This window comes from Vitis riparia, chromosome 6 (assembly GCF_004353265.1).
Source record: "Vitis riparia cultivar Riparia Gloire de Montpellier isolate 1030 chromosome 6, EGFV_Vit.rip_1.0, whole genome shotgun sequence".
Lineage (NCBI taxonomy): Eukaryota > Viridiplantae > Streptophyta > Magnoliopsida > Vitales > Vitaceae > Vitis > Vitis riparia.
Window position 1 is genome coordinate 2,681,783 of NC_048436.1, and position 22,530 is coordinate 2,704,312.

General features: G+C 35.0%; 1 protein-coding gene across 2 annotated transcripts; it reads left to right on the plus strand.

Moving 5' to 3' along the window:
- The first annotated feature begins 1,060 nt into the window (after positions 1-1,060).
- On the plus strand, positions 1,061-16,376 carry LOC117916175 (nucleobase-ascorbate transporter 12). Of its 2 annotated transcripts, XM_034832071.1 has the most exons (10): positions 1,061-1,900; positions 2,021-2,118; positions 2,227-2,397; positions 8,471-8,571; positions 9,843-9,978; positions 10,150-10,200; positions 10,319-10,606; positions 13,475-13,709; positions 15,036-15,322; positions 15,811-16,376. In XM_034832071.1, exons 1-10 carry the CDS (start codon positions 1,354-1,356, stop codon positions 16,030-16,032), a joined length of 2,136 nt encoding a protein of 711 aa, XP_034687962.1. In that variant the 5' UTR covers positions 1,061-1,353; the 3' UTR covers positions 16,033-16,376. The 2 variants fall into 2 exon arrangements, with proteins under 2 accessions (XP_034687962.1, XP_034687963.1); XM_034832072.1 differs by lacking the exon at positions 2,227-2,397.
- Positions 16,377-22,530: the final 6,154 nt, after the last annotated feature.

Here is a 22,530-nt window from a genome sequence, read left to right on the forward strand (position 1 = left end):
TTGAAGTCATTTATTTGTTAATTGCATGGCCAAAGTGTGGCCAATATTAATTGGTCACTTCTCCCTATGCCACAAGAGTAAGGTTACATAATATAATTAACTTCACGTTGGATAAAGATATTTGATTACCGCACAAAGTCAACTAAGACAACTCTTACATCGTCCAAATCAATTCATTAGTCTAATCAAATTTGATGTTGATTCGAACATCTTTTTCTTTCCTTGTAACGAGCAAACATCTAATTAATCTTCCCTTAGAATGGACAAACATCTAATTAAATCCTAAACAATAAAGGAAAAACACTAATCAATCGAATGTAATATTATAAGTTACCGTTATTAACTAGCCAAAAATGACAGAAATAAATAAAACGTCTAATTAGATTTGAGTCTCCATATGATATTTTTCTTTTGAAGTAAGGTAAAAATAGAGGATGCGGTGTAGGAATGAGGGTTTTCCCAAAAATGGACCCTACTGCTTAGATGTCTGCATATCCACTTACCTTAAAGTCTAAAGAATATTCTGCTCCGTCACATCACCGGAGGTTGCGTATGCAAGGTTTCAAATTTGTATGCCTCCCTGCATGTGCCTCTTGCCTGTTAGTGGTGGATGTGTGCCATCGTCCCTCTGCCAATTACTACTCTAAACTTGTGATTGGAAACTGTTTTTGTGAGAACTTGTTTTCAAAACAGATATGATACTATGAAAAGTGCTTTTGAAAACATTAGAGAGAAGGAACGATGTTTGGTTGTTATAAGGGGAAGAAAGGGAATGGAGTGAGGTCATGGGACATGATTTTGATGGTTGGAATAGTTTATTGATTTGGGTTGCAGTTGTTGCTCAAAATTCAAAGAGTGTGTGGAAAAAGGTAAAATATATTTATTTATTTGTATCAAGGCAAAAATTATAAACCTAGAAGAAAATAAATATGGTATTTAGTTTAATTTAAAAAAATAAAAAAAAGGGGAAAACGGGGTAATTAAAATAGAAATAATGGGGGCCCAGAAAGTTGAATCAAAGCCCAACCATTTTCAATCTTCCATTACATCATCCGATTACCAAGCAAGAGAAATAAACGCGGTTTCGCCTCTCCAGTCTTCAAGTCTCCACGCTCTGTCTCTCACTTTGCACTCATCACTCGCCAGACATCACCGCTAGTATACTTGCAGTCACTCTACAAACTTTCTCTCTCTCTTTCTCTCTTTCTCTCTCTAGTCCTAGGTTTCCGCTTCCAGGACTCAGCACTCCATCGATTGTGGTTCGTTCAGAAATTTAGAAACCCTAGTCAGAGATCAGATCTACAAGCATTTCTTCGTTTCTTCGCTAGCGATGCATCTATAGTGGGAACCCAAATGGCGAACTCCGACCCCACCAAGCGGCCACGTCCTGGTCCATGGCCGCCGGCGCCAGACTCCACCGCAATGCCGCCGCCCTCCTGGGCCAAGAAGACTGGCTTCCGTCCCAAGTTCTCCGGCGAGACCAATGCAAGTGACTCCGGTCAGATTGTCGTCCCACCCAAGCCTAAAGAGCCTGATTCCAATGTGGATCTTGAATTGGGCCGGGTTAGGCCGCCTCCTGCGGCTCCTGCGGCTCCGGCTGCTCCGGCGGTTCCAGTGGCTCCAGTAGCTAATGGCGTGCCGGAGGGAGAGAAGGTTCCGGTGCCGTCAGAGAAGACTCAGACGGTGAAAAAGAGGCGGAACTCAGATGGCGCTCCGGTGCCTAAGAGTTCGGCACCGGGTCCAAACGGGCAGGCTCCGGCGGCACCGGCCGAGCCGCATCCTCGAAGACCGGCTCGAAGTGAAGAAGCGGTCGATGTACTGCCACAAACAGTTGACGATGATGGGTTTGTGGCTCGGCACTCGCATATGAAGTATGAACTTAGGGATACACCTGGTTTTGGTGAGTTCCATGTAGTTATGCTTGATTACTTGATGTTTTTAGAGTAAGCAGAACTCTAATTTAGCATTAATTTGTCTATAATTTGAAATGGTTTACTGATACTTAGACAAAATGTTTCAGTTCCAATTGGTTTATATGGGTTCCAGCATTATGTTTCGATATTGGGTTCCTTGATTCTAATTCCACTAGTCATAGTTCCGGCAATGGGTGGTGATCATGTAAGTATTTCTAATATATTTCTTCTGACTGATTGTACTTTATATTTGTTTAGATTGAATGCTGTAAATTGTAGATTTGCTTGATCTAATTGAAGATAGTGGGTGTAGGAGGATACTGCGATGGTGGTCTCCACTGTGCTCTTTGTGTCAGGAGTGACAACTCTCTTGCATACATCATTTGGCACGAGGTTGCCCTTGATACAGGGTCCTTCTTTTGTTTATTTGGCTCCAGCTCTTGCGATAATCAACTCTCCTGAGTTCCAAGGATTGAATGGAAATGTATGTTTCTAGTGATATATATATATATATATATATTTGTGGCTACATTCATGAGATAGTGTCTTGTCCTTTTGCTGGTTGGTTACTATGTGATCCTATCCATTCCTTGAGTTATATGCCAAAAATGTAGTATTGTTATATCATGCAATATGGACTTGTAGCATTTGTTTCTATCTGGTGGACTGATATGAGATATACCATTTGATAATACAAATTCATATATTTGTCTAGTTGTATCATATACAATTTAGTGTACTTCAATGATATCTAGAGGCATGCTGCCTGCTATTGGCCTTTAATATCATGGACAGCAGTTTCTTGTTTGCCTCTTATTGTCTGGAAGGAATTCTGAAAAACTATGAGTTAAATGTGGCCATTTGTTTAATCATGCTGATCGATCGCCTAATTTGGAGTCTTACTAGTTCTGTTCTTCTAAAGATAAAAAATGGATTCTACCAGTGCTATTGGTAATTGTCAAGAATGATCAGAAAGAGAAAAATATATTCCCTCTTTCCCTCTCCCTCTCCCTCTCCCTCTCCCTCCCCTCTCTCTCTCTCTCTCTCATATTGTGTGGCTCTATAACATGATTATATATGAATTATTCTCTCCCTTTTGGTTCTCTCTCCTTCTGGGATTCATTAGTCCTCTAGGTCATGGTTTAATGCTTAAAGTACAATTGCACTTAGGGAATCCTCATCGCTTCCTAGACTCTTCATTTGTCACTTCTCCCGTTAGAGCATAGGTACCAATCCTTCTTGATTCTTTGTAGCAATTGACCTTTACACAATGCATTAATAAAGAAAATGTTCTCTTATTGGTATTTTAATTTAATAGACTGGTTAGGTACTTATCCATAAAAAAATATACTGGTTAAGTACTTTTTTTCATATCTCATGAGCAATAAAATCAAATATTTATGGGACAAGGGGCAATAAGAAAACTATATATCCTCTTGTTGGTATTTTAATTTAATATACTGGTTAAGCACTTTTTTTCATATCTCATGAGCAATAAAATAAAATACTTATAGGACAAGGGCCAATAAGAAAACTTAGTTGGGAAAGAAAGATCCAATATATAGATTGGAACTCTAATCTTATAATTTTCCACATGTATAAACATTTGAAAAGCAAAAAGAAAAACATTCAATGGATCAGACTTCTTTAGGAGAGCTAGTCAGGCATTTATTTAGAAGTTCATTTACTTATTAGGCTCGACACCAATAACAAATGTAATATTTGATTGTTTGTTTTACTAATAGTTATATAGTATTTTGGAAGCAAACCTCATATGTCTTCATTTGGAACCAAAAAAAAACGAAAAAGAAGAAAGGAAAATGCAAAAAAATATTACCTAGTTCAGATTTAAACTGAAGCTTGGGATGCATAGAAAGTCTTGACATATTTGATTTCAATGCCTGTCAATTTTGTTTTGTGCTTAGTGTTTTTGGCCATTTCATTTTAATAAAATGTGCCAGTGCTGGACCTTTATGGTGTTCCATTTTGGGTTCTATCACCAATGCTATGAAAAAAGAATCACATTCTGGCTATTTTTGTGGGTTCTTCTTTTTTTTGGTTGATCTTATATTTCAAATATGTTTTATTAGGTGGGTCATGGATGCTACAAAATCTGGGGTGGAGCCATTGTTTTAGAAATCATACCTGAAACTGTCATCAAATTTAACTAGGAACCCAAGCTCTCCTTCCTCCAGTTTCTGGGATTTGTTTAAGCTACCTTGTGGAGATGAGGAATCCCCTAACTTTATCCTTATACATAATCGCCCTATGCTAAATTGCGGCTAGTCTACAAATTTATTTGTCCCATTCTTATAAGATGCAACTCTTTGCTTTGAAATTTGAAGAAGAAGATGAAGAAGCAAATTCCCTCTCCTATCTGTCAAAAAAAGAAAAAAAAAAAGGAGGAAAGAAATGAAAAGAAAAAAAGAAAAAAAAAGATTTAAAAAATTCCATGCACCCTCCACTTTTTCTGATCTCTACTTTTTCTGTGATATTGGCAAACTGAAATTTATCTCCTTTTTCCTCAAAGTATGTGTGTTGGATACTCTGATTAGATTGTTGGAATCTCCCAAATATGGAACATGAACGATCCAAATCAGCTGAGGCTCATGCTGAAAATTTTTCTAATGTATTATTGATACATTTCCTTTTGAGAGAGACGGCTAAAATCACGTTATGTAATTTAAATATTGAATGTTGGAATAGAAAATACGTAAGAATGAACAAATTATATGTTAAGAGCAATATTATTGTTCTCTGTTGACACCTTGGTAAAAAAAAAAAAAACCTTAAGAGAAGCAAAGAGCACTTCACACAGCCTTAACGGATGATGCTTCTGACATGCCACCTGAATCCAAAAAACTATCAACCCAATATAAGCTATCATCCCAAAATATGGATGGATTGAGCCGACATATTTAGGCTGTAGCCTAGATCAGCTTGATGCCACCTTGAGAGCTTGATTTTAGAGGATTCTTTAATTTCATTTTGGCCTCTAAATTGAATGAGTTGAAGGCCAGACTGAAAAGGCTTACAACCATTTAAATTGGGTTTTCTTGCTGTTAATTCTTGACAAAATGGGACTCAGTAAAAAATGGATTGGTTGGATTCTATAGTAAAGTTTTTAGTGCTTGTCAATGGGGTTTATTTAGAGCTCGAGGGGGTTGAGATCAGGGGCCCCTCTTTCTATTTATTTGTTCTGGCTATGGAGGTGTTGAGTCGCCTTTTGGTGGCGGCTAGGGAGGGGAGCTGCTACTTGTTGGGCTTTAGGGCGAGGGGGAGGGGGTGGAGGTGTCTCATCTTTTGTTTGTAGATGATATTTTGTTTTTTTGTGATGATTCTCAAGATCTAAGGTTCACTTAAGTTGGCTGCTCATGTAGTTTGAAGCAATTTTAGGGCTTAAAATGATAACCTTGAGAAAAGTGAATTGATCCCAATTAAGTAGGATTGTATATGTATAAGATTTCGTGATGGAGTTGGTAAGGTGGGGGAGATTCCATTGACTTACTTAGCTTTGCCATTAGGTGCCCCTTTTAGATCAGTTAGGTATGAGATGTAGTGGAGGAGAGGTTTCGTGGACGTGGAAAAGAAAAGCTATTTCTAAAGGGGGAAGGCTTAGGTTGATTAGAAGTATGCTGTGTAGCCTTCCAATCTATTGCATGTCCTTGTTTGTAATTCCTAGAAAGATTTGACTGATATTAGAGAAGATTCAAAGGGACTTTTTTTGGATGGGGGAGACTTTGGAGAAAAGCCTCATTTAGTAAGATGGTTGGCTGTTTTCTTGGATAGGAGGAAGGAGGGATTCAACATTAGTAAGTCTCTCTCTTCCAAATTAGACTCTCATTGTTTAGTGGAGTTGGAGATATGTTTCTGAAGGGAACTTATTTTGGAAGTAGGTTATAGAGAGGAAGTATGAGAAGTTGACACTCTTGTCAAGTGAGAGATGGTTATAATGTTGGAGTATGGAAAGCTATAAGGAAGGGATGAGATCTTTTATTTAATAGTGTCTCCTTTCAAGTAGGTAATGGTGGGAGAGTCAAGGTTTGTAAGAACAGATAGTGTAGCGAGAGCCTTTTGCTTCCCCTCCTTGTATGCGATGGCTTTGTCTAAGGAGCTTTGGGTGACAGATTTATGGGAGGATCAGTGCTTCTCTAGGCACTTAACAATTGGGAGCTGGACATTGTCGAGACTTTTTTCTCTTGATTGCTGGTGAAGTCGATTAGGAGGCAAGAGAATGACAGGGTGATCTGGAAGGATTCTAAGAAAGGTGTGTTTTCTAGTTACATTTTTCTATTCGGTTTTGGAACTAGTGAGGTCAATCCCCTTTCCGATGGACATCATTTGGAATACATGGATCCCACCCAAAGTGAGCTTTTTTGCTTGAAAAGCTAGTTAGGGAAATTTTTTGACTTCATATCAGCCCCAGAAAAGAGGATAGCAACTGGAAAATAGATGTTTTCTATGTGAACTTGAGGGAGACTCTATTAATCATGTTCTAATTCACTATATCAAGATAAGGATTCTATGCAATATGTTGTTCTCCTTATTCGGTGTAGTTTGGGGGATCTCCTCTTCGGTTAAAGAAATTTTGTTAAGTTGGCATGACTCCTTTATAGGAAGGGAAAGAAGGTAGATGTGGAGAGCTGCTTCTCTCTGCATTTTTTGACAATTTGGCAGGAACGAAATTGAAGAGCATTGGAAAACGAGGAAAAAATTGACCAAAAGTTCAAACTTTCATTCCTTTTGCAGTCTTTTAGCTTGGATTAGCATGTGCATAAGAAGAGGCTTGATGCCTTTGATTTTGTAGATTGGGTGGGCTCTCCTTGAGAGTGGGGGTGGTTTTTTGTGGTTTTGCTTTCAGGGCCTTCTTTTGTTTAGGTGCCTTGTGTACTCCTGTGTACTTTTTTTTTATTATACTATACATACCTTTCTCTGCCTATTAGGAAAAAAAAGGAAATTTGCTTACTCTCAACTTTGGCTTTTCTTTGGTTGTCGGTCATCTTAGATATTTCACTTGCTGATTTTGCTGTAGTCAAGAGCAGCTGAAGATTATCGGCACTAAATGTTTCAATATGGTGGTTTGTCAGAAAATGGATCTCTTATTCTTTCAAATTTCAATAGTTCCATGTGGTACTTGAACAACATAAGTTTGGTAGAGTAGCTGTTTGCAACCGGAAATGGACTCTTATTGTGTGGTGCCATGGTGGGAAATGGTTTTGCATGTGGGCCCCACTGTTTTAAATTTTTTGTAACCCTATATGCCTCCTCGGCTCAAAATATTGGAATTTGAAAGATACATGCTTGATATAATTTGTAGATACTTGGTTGAGCCTTTGGAATATGTTATCAAAATTTATGTGCTCTTTGATATTGCATTTTTGCTACTCTATCAAGAAATTTAGGTATGTGCCTCAGCAATTGAATGTGATAGTGGTCTCAGTTGCACATGATTTCAATGGGAGGGGAAGTTAAATGTTTCTTACTATCTTTGTTATTGTGAGGAAGGATGAGGATGATGGTTAAGTCTGATGTCAACTCATGATGAAGATTTTAATTGTCCCTTTTTACTCACTGCTTCATCCCTCCAAATGAACCTCCTTCCATAAAATAAAGTGTTTGATATTTTTTTGGGGGCACATCTCAACGCCATCCTTAAAAAAAACCATCCTTAAATTGGCCGAGTCTTCTACATGTGTCTGTTGCTTCTTTGCATTTTTTGTTGCTTGAGTGTAACACTATTTCCTGAATATCCAATGCATGTTAATAAAAAAAGCAACCATTTTACCTAAAGCATTATGCAATGGCAGACAATAATTGGACTATAACTAATTTTCAGGTTTTTGGCTGTTAAATGGTTTGAAAGGATTAAGGTTTAAAACAAATAACTTGCTGAAGTTTAACAGAAGATTTTGTTGGACTTATGAACAAAACAGAAACTTAGAAGGTCTTTCAGGTATAAAAAATGCTGGGTTAGTTTAAAATGTAATTGCATGAAGATAGAAGAATCAAACAGGACAAAAAAATGGTAGGCCAGAGGAGGATACTTGTTGGAATCTCACCTTTCTTTTTGATGTTGGATTGGTTCCTCATCCATTAGGAGTATGGTTTAAATGGACTTGTACCATTGGATAAGTATGAAATTGTAACACAGTCAAGCAAGTTTGGGAAGAATGCTTTTTACATGACAACTTTCTAATAATTTTTATGGTAAATTATATAAAAAAAGCTGTTAATTTTGTACTTTGTTACGATTGCCTTTTTTGTTTTTCTTTGTTTTTTCCCTCTTTTGGTTGGAATTGAGGTTTCTTCTTTTTGGCAAGGAATTGAATGTGATGGACACTCCCACCAAAGTTTATTATTTTTGCTTTTCCTAATTCCTCTTCCCCCCCCCCCCCCCCCCCCCCCCCTCTCAAAAAAATGAAAAAATAAAAAATTCTATCCCCGATATAATTATCTAATGTATTAATAGGCAAATGATAGCTTTAATTTTTGGTGAAGTTGTATATCATTGTGTTTTAATATTTAATGAGATTTACAATACATCATTTGAATTTCAGAATTTCAAGCATATTATGAAGGAGCTACAGGGAGCAGTAATCATAGCTTCAGCTTTTCAAACAATATTGGGATATAGTGGACTGATGTCAGTACTCTTAAGGTATGGATTTCTACATCTTCAGTGATGTCCATGGTTGATCATTTATCATGTTATCATCAAATGCTTGTGATTCCATTGTCCAAGTGAAGGTTTAAAGAATACTAGAAAGCTTAAGTAGATTGGATGGGAAATTAACTTGTTTTAGTGCTTTATTACTGAAAAGTTGACTTTTAAAAATACATACATACATGTACATACATATATATATATATATATATATATATATATATTGTTGTAAATTGTTTGCTGGTCTTTCCCATTAAAATGTTGAAATATTCTTACTCTTCATTTGAATAATTCAACCATATAAAAAAATTATATGAATTTTATTATTCCTTGGAATCGTGGTTCAAAACTTAGTAAGTCATGAGGTGCATCAATCTCGGTATCTAGGATTGGTATCAGGTGATACGCATAATATATTAGTTAAAAAACTCTAAAGGACTAATGAAAATTTTAGATAAAATAATATAAGTAGATGATCCTATCAAAAAAATAATATAAGTAGATGAACTTAAAAAGTTAACATCACATTTATGATTTAACATGATCTAAATAATTATAAAAGCTTCTTAGCATTAGTTTATGAATAATGTTACGAACTATGAAAATTTAAACACCACCATATTCCATATTCATTTTTAACACAAAGTGCTAATATTTTATAATGGAATATCTTCAAAATAAAAAATAAAAATGATAAAAGGTTGTTGGTGAAAATAATTATTTTGAAAATGAATCAATGTTTTTGTGTTGTAATTTTGAGTTGTATTGTGAGATTGGCAAGTGATTCATAATTGAATTGAAACTGTGTTATTGTTAAACCAAATGATACCAACTCAGGTATCAGACTTGTCGAGACCCTGACCAAGATGAATATGACACTGCTGGTATGTATCGGTATCGGCTGATACTTTGAACCATGCTTGGAATGCTTTTGGTGACGATGTATAGTTTAAATTTGTATCCTTGTTTATTTTTGGTCTTGGTTTGATTCTCCCCCACTCCCTGCGAGTAACATCTGCCTTTCGAAGATTTGGGTGCTCCATTTCTGTTTTGGAAGCCTTCATTGATTGTCATAGTTGTGCATGCAGCAGACAAATGATGCTACACAGGAGTAAATATAAAAATTATTGTTCTCAGAGTCAATTTAGAATTTCTTAGCCGTCCATGCTCTTAAGTTGATTCTCTTTCATTTTATTGCACCAAGTGATATGCTTATGGTACATATACCCATCATCTCATCTTCTGTTCATTTGCATCCTTTTCAGGTTGATTAATCCTGTGGTTGTGTCCCCAACTATCGCTGCTGTTGGACTTTCCTTTTATAGTTATGGTTTCCCACAAGTTGGTACTTGTCTTGAGATTGGTGCAGTGCAGATCTTATTGGTTATAATTTTTTCTCTTGTAAGCTCAAGGTTCCTCAGATTCAGTTTTCAATTTTTTGTTTTTCTTTCTTCTGTTATGTCATCATAGTTTATTTGTTATCACTGCTGAAAAGCTGCAATATTTCATATTTCTGTATGATTGTAACGTGTGCCAAAGTTTCTAATACATCCATCTCCATATTGCCTGCAGTACCTTCGCAAGATATCAGTTATGGGTCATCGTGTATTTCTAATTTATGCGGTATGTTTATTGTTTACAAATCCACATTTTATCATTGTCATTGTTGTTGATTTTTGAGCATATATCTTGTTATGCCAACTGTACCTTTGAGTGTAATTTGCCTATATTTTGGTGCCAGGTTCCCTTGGGTCTGGCAATCACATGGGCCACTGCTTTCCTTCTGACTGAGGCAGGAGTTTATAACTACAAAGGTTGTGATGTAAATGTACCAGCCTCTAATATGATATCCGAGCACTGCAGAAAGCATGTTTCCAGGATGAAGCACTGTCGAGTTGACACTTCCCATGCTTTAAAATCTTCTCCGTGGTTTAGGTTTCCTTATCCATTACAATGGGGTACACCTGTCTTCCACTGGAAAATGGCCATTGTCATGTGTGTGGTTTCTGTAATCTCATCAGTGGACTCAGTAAGTTTGCTTCCATTTATTATATTTAATCTCTTGAATGTTCATATCTTATTTGATTTACTGAAATGAGTAACAAATTATTAGATATTTGAAAGGTGATAGGGTTTCTAAATTTCTATGGAGTGTAAGAGCACTATATCATGTCTGTAGTGATGGAATAAGAGCTGAGGATTTCTCTGACACAGATATACACATGTAAAAGGAACTGAAGGATTTGTCTGGTTATCTGAAGTAGAAGTGATCTTATTACTTGACAGTTATTGTGCTTTTAATCAATTTACAGGTAAGAAACAGAAGGGAAAAAAAAAAAAAAGATTGAAGAAGACTGGAGGAGGGAAAAATATGGAAGTTTAGAAGAACGAAGAAAAGTCACTCAAGAGAAATGTTCTCTTGTATGAAGAATCTGAGAGACTCTAGTATCAAATGCTCTTACACTCAAAAGACTTTCTAGTCCTTGTTAAAAATGCTAGTGTAAATAGATACAATTCCTAGCCTATTAATTATTCTAGCATTCATCCAACACAACATCTCAGTGAGAGATCCTATCTATATTGACCTGTATACAAACTCAAACCTGGATTAAATCAATTTGAAACAAAAACTTTTTTTTATTAGAAAATTTGTCATTTATAATATTTATAAAATTCTTAATTACCCCTAATGATCTCTAAATTCTAATAAGTTTCTAGCTATCTAGATTAGTTAAAAAAATCACAAATAATATCTTTTCCTGAAGTTCCCCTAGAAGTGGCATGAAATTCATGATGAAATTCCCTTAGGACTTCCTTTGGGGGCCTCTTACAAGTCAGAAGCGGTTTGGGACGGTGTTGAGGAGTGGTTTCGCAAAAGATTCTCTTTATGGAAGAGATGGTATATTTCTAAAAGGGGGACAGATTATGCTAATCTGTAGTACTCTTTCTAGCTTACCAATTTACTTCATGTTTTTGTTCACCATCCCAAGACCAATCAGAATGAGATTAGAGAAAATTCAAAGGACTTTCTTTGGGGAGGAGGAGCCTTAGAGAACAAGCCTCACTTAGTGAAGTGGTCATCTATTTGTAGGGCAAAGGAGAAAAGTGGGCTAGGTGTTCGTTTGCTCTCTTTGATGAATAAAGCTCTTCTTTGCAAATGATGTCCATGTGGAAGTTTCGAGCAAATTTCTTGGAAACAGCGACCCAAATAGATGTACACACTTCAAGTAACAGTCACTTAAACATTCACAGTAAAAGCAGCTTGCTTCAGAAGACAAACAATTTCCTTTTGATTCTCATTGGATCTCTTTCACTGATTTTTAGCACTAGCAACCTTTTCACTTCTAGTATTGTAACCTTGGTTTCCCATATTCCCATATTAGTATTCTTCTTCTCTTCTGAAACCAATTCTCTGTGAATGATGTTAAGTTTCTCCTTCCAGTTTTGCTTGGGTTATATTCTGTTCTTTTTTTCTTATATCTCTTCTTATGTGGCATCCTTCTTTTAATTACTTTAAAATCCTTGCATATTTGATGTCTCTTCTGGTTGTTTCACTTTTGAAGGTCACTAGCTGTTTGTATGTTTTTTGAATTTTTGGTATTATAAGACCATACACATTTTCAGATTTTAAAATGGCATCTTTTGTCCCATTCCTTTCCTCAAAACTCATATCTCCTATATGCTTGCTTGCATATTTTACTACCTTTACTTATGTGGCAGTTTAAACCCCTTCAATTAACCTTTTCAAATTAACACTGATTCTTTGGACTAATTCAATCAATCCTTTTTAGAATTCTCTAATGTTTCCATCTTGTCCTACTGGGCCGAAAATGAACTCACTTGTTGCTCGTATCTTTTCAATGTTTATAACTTACTTCCTATAAATGTTTATTGGTAATTGTTCCTACCGTCATGCTGGAAATTTTAAATTAGCCCACCATTGCATCAGATTTAAATGGGTTTGACTTATATAACTGATTGTTAATTTTTTACCTTTGAAGTTTAAGTGACTTACGTGCACCATGGCATGACCAGTTGCTTTCTCTACACCCTTCATTCTTCTTGTTTTTTAAATTTTGTTCTGTGCATCAATGTGTGTATTAATGTTTCTTTTCACGCGTTCAATCTTCTCCCATCATCACCTCCCCACCCCCCAGCCCCCCCAGGATGCACAAGCCCATCTGCTTAGTTTCTTGGACAGATGCTATGCTGACTCTCTTTGTGGTATTGTATCTACCAACTTCGTCGTCTCATCTCCACTTTTCTAAATTGTGAGTCATACTAGATCAACTTGTCCACTCTCACCCATGTTCTGGAAACCATTGCCTACTAATTGCATTAGGACATTGACCCTAGCAGTTTGCTTATCAGGGACTCGTTTGCCATATGAATGTGCCAAATGCTTTGTTTTTATTTTTTATTTTCCCTATAAAAGGACATTATTCTTAATTTTTTTTTTTATAGACACAATTGTTTTTTTTTTTGGATGGGCAATTGACAGACATAAGTGTTAAAAAATTAGTAACTGTATGGCATTCTTTGGTATTTGCATATTGATTCTTTTTCTGCTGGGAGATCTATCAACAAATGTGCTGCGTAAAGACTCCATTTCTTCAAACAAGTGAATTGAATGAGTTTGATGTTAATATTTCATGCAGTAGGTGTAAGAAATGTTGACTTTTTTCTTCAGATTTAATAGAACTATCATTTTCTTTTTAATCTTTTTTAGTTGCATTTTTTGCTGTATGAAGCTTTGTGATCGACTTATTAAGCAATCTTGTACAATTAATCAATTCCCATTTGTTCTTATCAAATAGATAGTCAAGGAAAAAAGGAAAAATATTCCCTTCCTGATTGTTTCTTTTTCTAATTTTCTTTCTTTCTTTTTTTACCTTAGGTGGGCTCCTATCATGCATCATCGTTACTGGTGGCATCCAGGCCTCCAACCCCAGGTGTTCTTAGTCGTGGCATTGGTCTTGAAGGTATTTCTAGTGTCTTGGCTGGTCTCTGGGGTACAGGAACTGGGTCCACGACTCTAACTGAAAATGTGCACACTATTGCTGTGACTAAAATGGGAAGCCGCAGAGCAGTTGAGTTTGGTGCATGCATTTTGATAGCGCTATCCCTTGTAGGTAAGTGTTTATAAAGCACCTATTTTCATATTCTATTGATGAGCATATAAGATATTAAATATAGAAATATTTTGGCTTTTTTTTTGTTCATGAAGGGCAGGTTTTATTTTCTTTCTGTTCACCTGGGCATATGAATTATGATTTTGTATGCATAGACCTAGTAATTTCCATGAATGATGTATTTTTTTGAAGTTCTTGAAGAACCTTCCAAGAAAGAATTGTTTTGCAACCTGGATAGAGCCCATATCGGACACATCTTAAAATTCTTGAAATTGCCAATCCCACAAGGCTGCAGTTCTTGGGACTGCATTTTATTGCCAGTGAAATGAACCTTCAGTATTACTTTGTTTTCTTTTCTTTTTAATTGAAAAAATTGCAGAAAAAATGTGTAGGATAATTGTCCTTTTGTGAGGAATCCTTAGTAGGAATAAATAGTCAACATATGATGATAAGGAGTTTCCTTTTCTGGAAATACACATTTTAATTGCTCTTAAAAAATTGATGTAAGGTTCACTGAGAAGATTTCAAGCAAATTATATGGTATAATAGCCTCTGGTTTGCCAAGAAGGTCTCAATCTGAACTATAATGGCCATGCTAAGTCATTCTTCCTTCATTTTGGCTCCAACAACACCCACATTCAAATAACATAATGTAAGGTTTTATATGAAAGTTGCGAAAATATAAACAAACTTGTCAGACACTCAACAGCTAATCAGCCATTTATGATTAATAAGGCAGTTGTTAAAGGCACACCTTTGGCACACCTAGGCCCAAGGTGCAGTTACTCCCCAGCTGTGCCACCTCATTTGCCAAGGATTGCCTTGTTGAAGAGGTGTACCTTGTCTATCTCTCTCTCTCTCTCTCATTCACTCTCTCTTCTTTCTTCAAGTTCATGGCAAAGTAGTGTCATTTTGACTATTATTTTCCATTTTTAACTGAATATATTTGATGAGAAATGAGTGTATGACAAATACATTCCACTTTCAGTTGGTTAGATGTTATTGTTGATATAACCTACAGTACCTACCAACATCCAGTCTTAGATTGATGCCAAAAATATGCAATCAAGTATTGTTTCACTCAGGTGGGGTGGACATCTAACACCAGTATAGGTGCTAGGTAAATTGGGAAACAACAAAAATAGAAAAGAATCAACATATATTCTATAGGATTTTTAGCATGATGACATGAAATTGGACACTTTGATGCATACCATCTTAGTATGCCTTTCATTGACTTCATAAAGGTATGGAGGTCTCTACTTCTCTGCTATCCTTTAATTTATTGCCCTTCAAGGCCTAATCTCATTTCAATCATGTTCACAGGTAAAGTTGGAGGGTTTATTGCTTCAATTCCTGAAGTCATGGTTGCTGCTCTCCTGTGCTTCATGTGGGCAATGCTTGCAGCATTGGGGTTGTCAAATTTACGTTACAGTGAGGCAGGAAGCTCCAGGAATATTATCATAGTTGGCCTGTCTTTGTTTTTCTCCCTTTCAATCCCAGCCTACTTTCAGCAATATGGCATCTCTCCAAATTCCAATTTGTCTGTTCCAAGTTACTTTCAACCATACATTGTGGCTTCTCATGGACCTTTTCGCAGCAACTATGGAGGGGTAAACATCTCCTTGACCCTTCAATAATCAATAACTTGTCTTGGTTGCTTAATTTCATGCTATTTATCAAATGAGAACCAAAAATGATGTGACCAAACTAAAAGTTCTTATAAAGAATTTTTTTTAGTCAGCTTAGGTCGTTTTCTTTTGCTGCATTATTTCTAGATAGACTTTTGGGGATTTTATTTGATAATTATTACCTTATATATATATATATATATATATATATATACATATGGCTAGTAGATGGCTAGATTTGTGGAGCTGCCTGGGAAAAAATGGTTTAACAATAGATGGTTTTCGTTTGGCACTTCATATCTTTGAGCTACAAACAATTTAATTTTGGCCCTCTCCATTTTTACCAAAGTGCCACTCTAGCGGATCCCATGGTCCAACCGCTACAGGAGACTTGTATTTTTTTTCTGTGCAGGCAAGATAAGTTTTGCTAATGAAAATTCAAAATTTACTTTATTCTGTTTGCTTTGCAGGTAAACTATGTTATGAACACATTATTGTCATTTCACATGGTAATTGCATTCCTGGTAGCTGTGATCCTAGATAACACAGTGCCTGGCAGTCGGCAAGAACGTGGGGTTTATGTCTGGTCTGAACCAGAGGCTGCAAGGAGGGAGCCAGCTGTTGCTAAAGATTACGAGTTGCCCTTCAGAGTTGGGCGAGTGTTCAGATGGGTGAAATGGGTTGGGCTTTGATAGACAGGGATTTTAGTAGGTATGATGGGCATCATGACATTGTGAGGACCATGGGACAGCTTTCTCCTGGGTGGGGAGATTGTCTTTTTTGTTGTGATCCAATATATATATATATATATATATGTATTAAGTCCCAGGGGCTCAAGTGGTAAAATAGGAGTTTGAAAAACTTGTGTTTCTTCTTACACAGGATGGGACGTTTTGGGACTAGATTTTACAGGGGATGAGTTATTTGTGTACATTGGGGGATCCGGGAGGGGATCTGCTTTGTGTTGTAATTTTAAATTATAAACAGTGTATCTAGTTTTGAGTTATTAAAAATGTCCAGCTGGATTTTTTTTTTACTTGCATTCTTTTTTTCCAATTACGTTGATTTTTATAGCCTTTTTTTTTGTTCTTAGAAAAAGTTTCATAATCCATTCATCATATTGACAGTTCTTCACAGAAGTTGTCTGGGCCGGAATCCTGCCTAGTCCTGCTCTGTTGCATGTTCTTCATCTATTTACCACCACCCTTTGGTAAGCCTGAAAAATTGTTGCCTTTCCTGGAAAACAAACTGTTTGAAAATTTAAACCTTCTCTTTTGGGTGGGTTTATGAACTTGATATCTGAAAATCACCTGGGAAGGGATATATGACAAATCAACCAACCACTCTTCCTCATAAACATATATTATTTACACTATTCAACTTCCAAGTTGCGATTCTTTATTCCACTTATCGCAGCAGATTCATCATGCGAGTTTGACTTTCAGATACATTTATTTGTTTTAATTTCGTTTGTCGAAAACCACCCAACAAAACAAAATAACATTGAAGACATGACCTCAATATACTTCAAGTCAAAACCCAAGAGAGCGTTTCCTTCCTCTCTTATTAGCCGTAGAATATGAGATGACATACATGATGCTTGGCAGGATGATTACCATCTACTTGTGAAGGTTTGAGATGTTAAGAAACAAGGTGTTTAAATTTTCATCATTAAGACAAAATTGTCTTTAAAAATAAATAATTTTAAAAATGATTTTAGCCTTAAAACAAGCTGGTAGAGAAACAAATAATTTAATTCTTAATGCCATTAAATATTATTTAGACTTCAATTAAATTAAATTGAAGTGCGTTTAGATTGAAGACAAAAAAAAAAAAAAAAAAGCCACCTTAATAACATGTTCATGAGCAAGGTTCCATCATAGCAACACCATTTGTTGGTTGGGTAAAGGGAGGTGCGGCACCTCCACCATCTCCTTCCTCCTCCTCCTTTCTCCATTCTAATAATCACAATTTGATATAAACATATAACGAGGAAAAGTCAATTCCCATCAACCAATGTCCCCTTAATTGTTGACCACCTCCATTCTGGCATCCTCTCCCTCCCTCCAAAGAGTCAGATATGCCAGCGGCCCTGCGGTAGGTGTGCCAACCTTGTGTCTTACCACCACTGCTTCTACTCAATCTGCCACTCTCTCTCTCTCTCTCAACTAACCATATTTGAATTGTCTGAATCAAAACATGAATGTTTTTTTTTTTTTTTTTTTTTTTTTGCATCTCCTAAAAAATTTATAAAATTTATATTAAATTTCAAAATAAGGTGATAGCTAACAGGCTCATGCTACACATGCTTGCTACTTGCTGCCTCCTTACTTAACAATCAAACATATGACTTTATAACCCAAATGATATCGACACCAACCACACCCTCTCTCAACACCATCACAAACCCATTTCCTAATTAATACTATCTTATGCAAATGGAGCCTCACTAACACTAATTCATACCACCCTCGCTCTCCTCATTTTGCATTCCTTTTGGTTTGGCTCGTTTGGGTTCCCATGTGGACTCATCTCCCGGAATCCCTCCCATTTCCTATGGTGTAGATGCCCTCCACGCTTATCTAATTCCCATAAAGGTTTTGTAGTTAATGGCTAACATTAAAAGGTTAAATGAACTCTGCCATATTATTTGGATTGCAGGGTTCCCAACCCACCCCATCCCCATGCTCAGCCACACGTCTTTAATCTCCTCTTAATACAAGACCACAAAATCATGAATAGTAGATATGTTGCACATGCCAGAGATTCTCGGAGGGATTTCTTAGATATTCATGGAACAATTGGAAATTGGGATTTCAGTAGTGTTATTATAATAAGTAGACCACCCATAATCTCCCTTCACTTAATTATGGGCATGAAAATAGGGGTATGCGTACGCCACATGGCATCCTCTCATTATTGGTGGCGGCCACAACCTCAACTCTCATGAATCTAGCTGTTGTTGCTTTGTGATTTTATAGCCCTTTTTGAACCAACTATAACTGAATCCAGACAAGAAAGCTAACTGAATCAGATTTCTTCACGTTTTTCCTTTTTGCTATTTTTGAAGTGCGCCCACTAAACTTGATTACTTAGAATTATGTTTACCGCATAAAGGAGTTGAGAAATCCGATGAAATACTATGTGTTTGACAGTGATTTTAAGAAGTATTTCTAATTTTTATAATATTTAAAATTTTTCATAATTCAAATATTAAAAATACTAAAAATACTTTTTATAATCACTGTCAAATGTCAAACGCACTTTAAAAACATTTAATTAAAATTATTTTTAATTAATAATATGCCATTGAAGAAGAAAATTCCAAAAAAATCTCATAAGATTGAACTCGCCCTTATCGATTCAAATCATCGTTTATTAAATTTTAATTCAAATTTGAGTACTATTTAAATTTTAGTAATAAAATGGAAATTAGAAGATAAAAATGGGAGAAAAAGAATAATAAAGAGGATTATCATGCATATATTATATGTAGAAAGATGGATAAATACATTTATTTAATACTATATTCCTTTGATGTTATTCGACGTACAATAATTTCTATATGCCTGTTATGGATCTGAACCCCCTGGGATTGATAAACCATTTCCAAAGGGATGTTGTTATGTTGCCTTGAACGATGCACTAATCCCTTTAAATCCGGTACCAACGGGTATCATCCCCCCATGAAAACCTTGTATTCCATGAGGAGGCTCTATCTCGTGGAAACACTCTTTAATAAAACTTTAGCTTTAACTGATCGTGACCAAGAAACCACTGATTTCACTTGGTGGGTCGGGAATGCCTGACTTATCAATTTATCCGGTAAACTCAGAATGAAAACAATTTCAACTCATTCACTTCAAATAATTCTTAAAATAGACATTAATTAACTCCCATAGTTATATCACACACGTGGCACATTATCTGACTTGTCTATATATACAAAAATGGTAGGTTAAGGCCCGCCACAAATTTAAAAATCATTTTGAAGTTAGGATTATAATTCAACAATCACACGTCACATATATTTTTTTTCAAAGATACATGTTAAAATCAGAAAAATATCACAGCAGGCCACGTCATGGAGGAAGATAGTGATGATGGAGTCAATTTAAGAAGCTGATAAATGGAGAAAAAGTAGAGGGGGCTGCACGTGTATTCCAAGTCTTATTTGGAGCGGGCAGACGTAGAGTATTTGAATGTGTAAAACGTGTCACAGTAGTTATATAATATTTGAAAAATTGTAGGTGGGAATGGGTATGAGCAACAAGGAACCCAAAAGGTGGTTGGGAAGAAAATTTTCCCTTCAAAATTTTCTCACCTACTACTTACAAGTTACAACATGCATTAGCATTACTGCCTTGTAATTCAATCAAAGCTTTAGAGGCCCAAAAAGAAAAATGAGACGGTTCTGAGAAATGGGTAATGGAAGTTAAAGCCTTTTCCGGAGTCTTTGAGAGATCTCCAGTCAAGTCAATGTTTTCTAGGGTCAATTTATTGCAGTCGATGGCCCAAGTGGCTTGGCTGCCAACCTTGACACTTTTGTTGGTGGCCGGCGTGTGGCATGGTCAAACTCCCTCCACTTGTGTGCTTCATCCCCAATCCCCAATCTGTCTTTGCCTTTGTTTTGTTTCTGCTTTTGTTTTTTTGTTTTTGTTTTTTTTGTTTTTGTTTTTTTTTTAATATATGTTTTGTTAGTCTATCCTATCTTCTTCGTTTCTTTTGTTTGGATGTTTGTATTTTATATATTTTTTTTTGAAGAAATATTTGGGAATTTCAACCTTATGCGTTTCCCTAACCATGACCCCACCAACCATCTTATCCTTTCAGTCAATGGTCATTCTGCCTTTCGGTTTTTGAGGCTAATTATTATTATATGAGATGAATAGAAAAATTAGTTTAATTATGTACAATTTTTTTAAAACATTAAATAGGGTTGAAATTGACTTTTCTTATATCCGGAGAGTAATTAAGATTTTTTTATGGAATGATGATGATTCTATATTATTTTTAATACTTAGTAATGAGACTTTAGTGTTATTAAATTGGAGGGTAAATATTTTTTTTTGTCAATACATATTTTTATAGGATGTAATGGTTGAAAGAATCAATTTTTCTAAAAACTTAAACGTGTAGGATTTAAATTCAATATGAATATCATAACTCCTTAACATTCTCTTTGATTTTGCGATCCCATATTCGCATATGGAGAGACAAGACCGAAATCAGATTTATATCCAATAAACGGAGATATACACATGAAAAATAGATAGAATTTAGATTCATATCTAATAAATAAATAGGAGAAATGTAAATTGCGGGAATTTCTCACTAATCCAAACTTTGATATCATATTGAGCAACTATTTTTTCTAAAAGTTAAAGTTTATGGGATTTGAGTTCAATATATATATCATGTTTCTTAACAGAAATATGCAAATACTAAACTAATTTATGAAAGGTCTCCATGTGAACAAACACTACTTGGTCTTGGTAGGTTTAAAATTCATTATTATTTTCATTTATTTAAAAAAAAAAGAAAAAAAAAGAAAAAAAAAGAAAAAAAATGGTTTTAATGATGTCAATCATTTTCAGCAAGGTATCATTTAGAAAAAATTGACTTGACCAGAGTTGATCCTGCTGCAACAACCCACTAATGGATACATTGGAAAAACACACTGGATTTTTAGGTAGGTGGGGATGGGGATGAGGAAAGGTGACCTTAAAATATTTGGTAATTTAGAACCATCTGGCTCTCAGGAGTTAAGGCTGCTTGAAAGGTGTTTTGATAAAGTAACTTTTAGTGAGCAATGATCTCATGAGTAGCATTTTTTTGTTTGCAACTTTTACTACTTTCTTATATGATAAGTACTATTTTTTTTTAGAAAAAGCAGCTTTTGAATTGCTTATTTTAAATGATTCTTTAAATTTTTTAAAATTTTGTGGAACAATTGTTTTTTTTTTCTTAATATAAAAGAGTCTTCAAATACCAAAATATACTTTTTAAACATATGATAATGAGCAGATGATATTCATTCAAAACTACATTATATTATGTTAGTGAAGTAGGGCTTTGTTTGGATACATTCTTGTTTTTTTTTTTTTTTTTAAATGAAAACTTATATGTAAAAAAGTAAAATATATAAACTTCCCTTATATTCTTTAAAATTACTTCAAAAAATTTTTAAATTTGAGTTTAAATTTGATTTAATACCTTAATTTTTTTAAAAAACCATTATTTTTGTAAACCTCTAAGAATTCTTGTATTGCATATAGAAGTTACTATTTTTTTTTTAAAGTAAAAAGTGTAATCAAATGGACACTAAGGTGGTTTTTTTTTATTATTATTTTTTGTTTTTTTTAAAACTTGATTCTAAATATAATTTAAGACTAAATAATGCTTAATAGTGTTAAGTATTAAATTGTTTGTTTGTTTTTTTTTTAATATTTTATTTCTATTGAGTACTAAAAAGTAAAGAAAAACCAATAGATTATTTTTCATATAAAAAAAAATCAAATATTTTGATTTTTTCTATTTACTAAAAAATTTAAGAAATAAGTAATAATAAGTCAACAAAAAATAAAAAAAATAAGTTATCTGAATTTTGAAAACAAATTGCACCTAAGTTAGTTTAAGTTAACAACTTTGTTTTATATGTTCTTAGATTAGACTTTACTTCATTAGGGTTTACTCTGACCTTAAAGACTCAAGATCATTGCAATTCATTTTTAGGACAATTCGGGTATCGTTTGAATGTAGAAGGCATATGATGGAGGGAGATTTTCATCAAGTGAGAAAACAAAATTTAAAAAAGAAATTTTACTTTGATCACTTAAGCTTTTGCTGGGAGAAGCTAAACGCCTATTGGGAGTAGTTAAGCATCTTAAATGAGCGCTCAAGTGTTTGTGCCCAAAATTACTAAGTTTCTAATATTTTTCAAAAATTTTCAAGTTTTAAAAATAATTTTTGTTAATTTCGATTTCTAAAATCAACTTGGTCCACTATTAGTTATGTTATTTAACAACTCCACGCCTTAGAGCATATTGCCATTATTTCCATGCAAATCCAATACTCTCAAAGCTAAATTCTTGTTTAGTTGAGAATATGGTGGTTTTAGGGTCAATAGACCTCATGGTTTTTATATGTGTAAAGTCTTTAGGAGACGTTATAGGTAGTCATCCTCACAA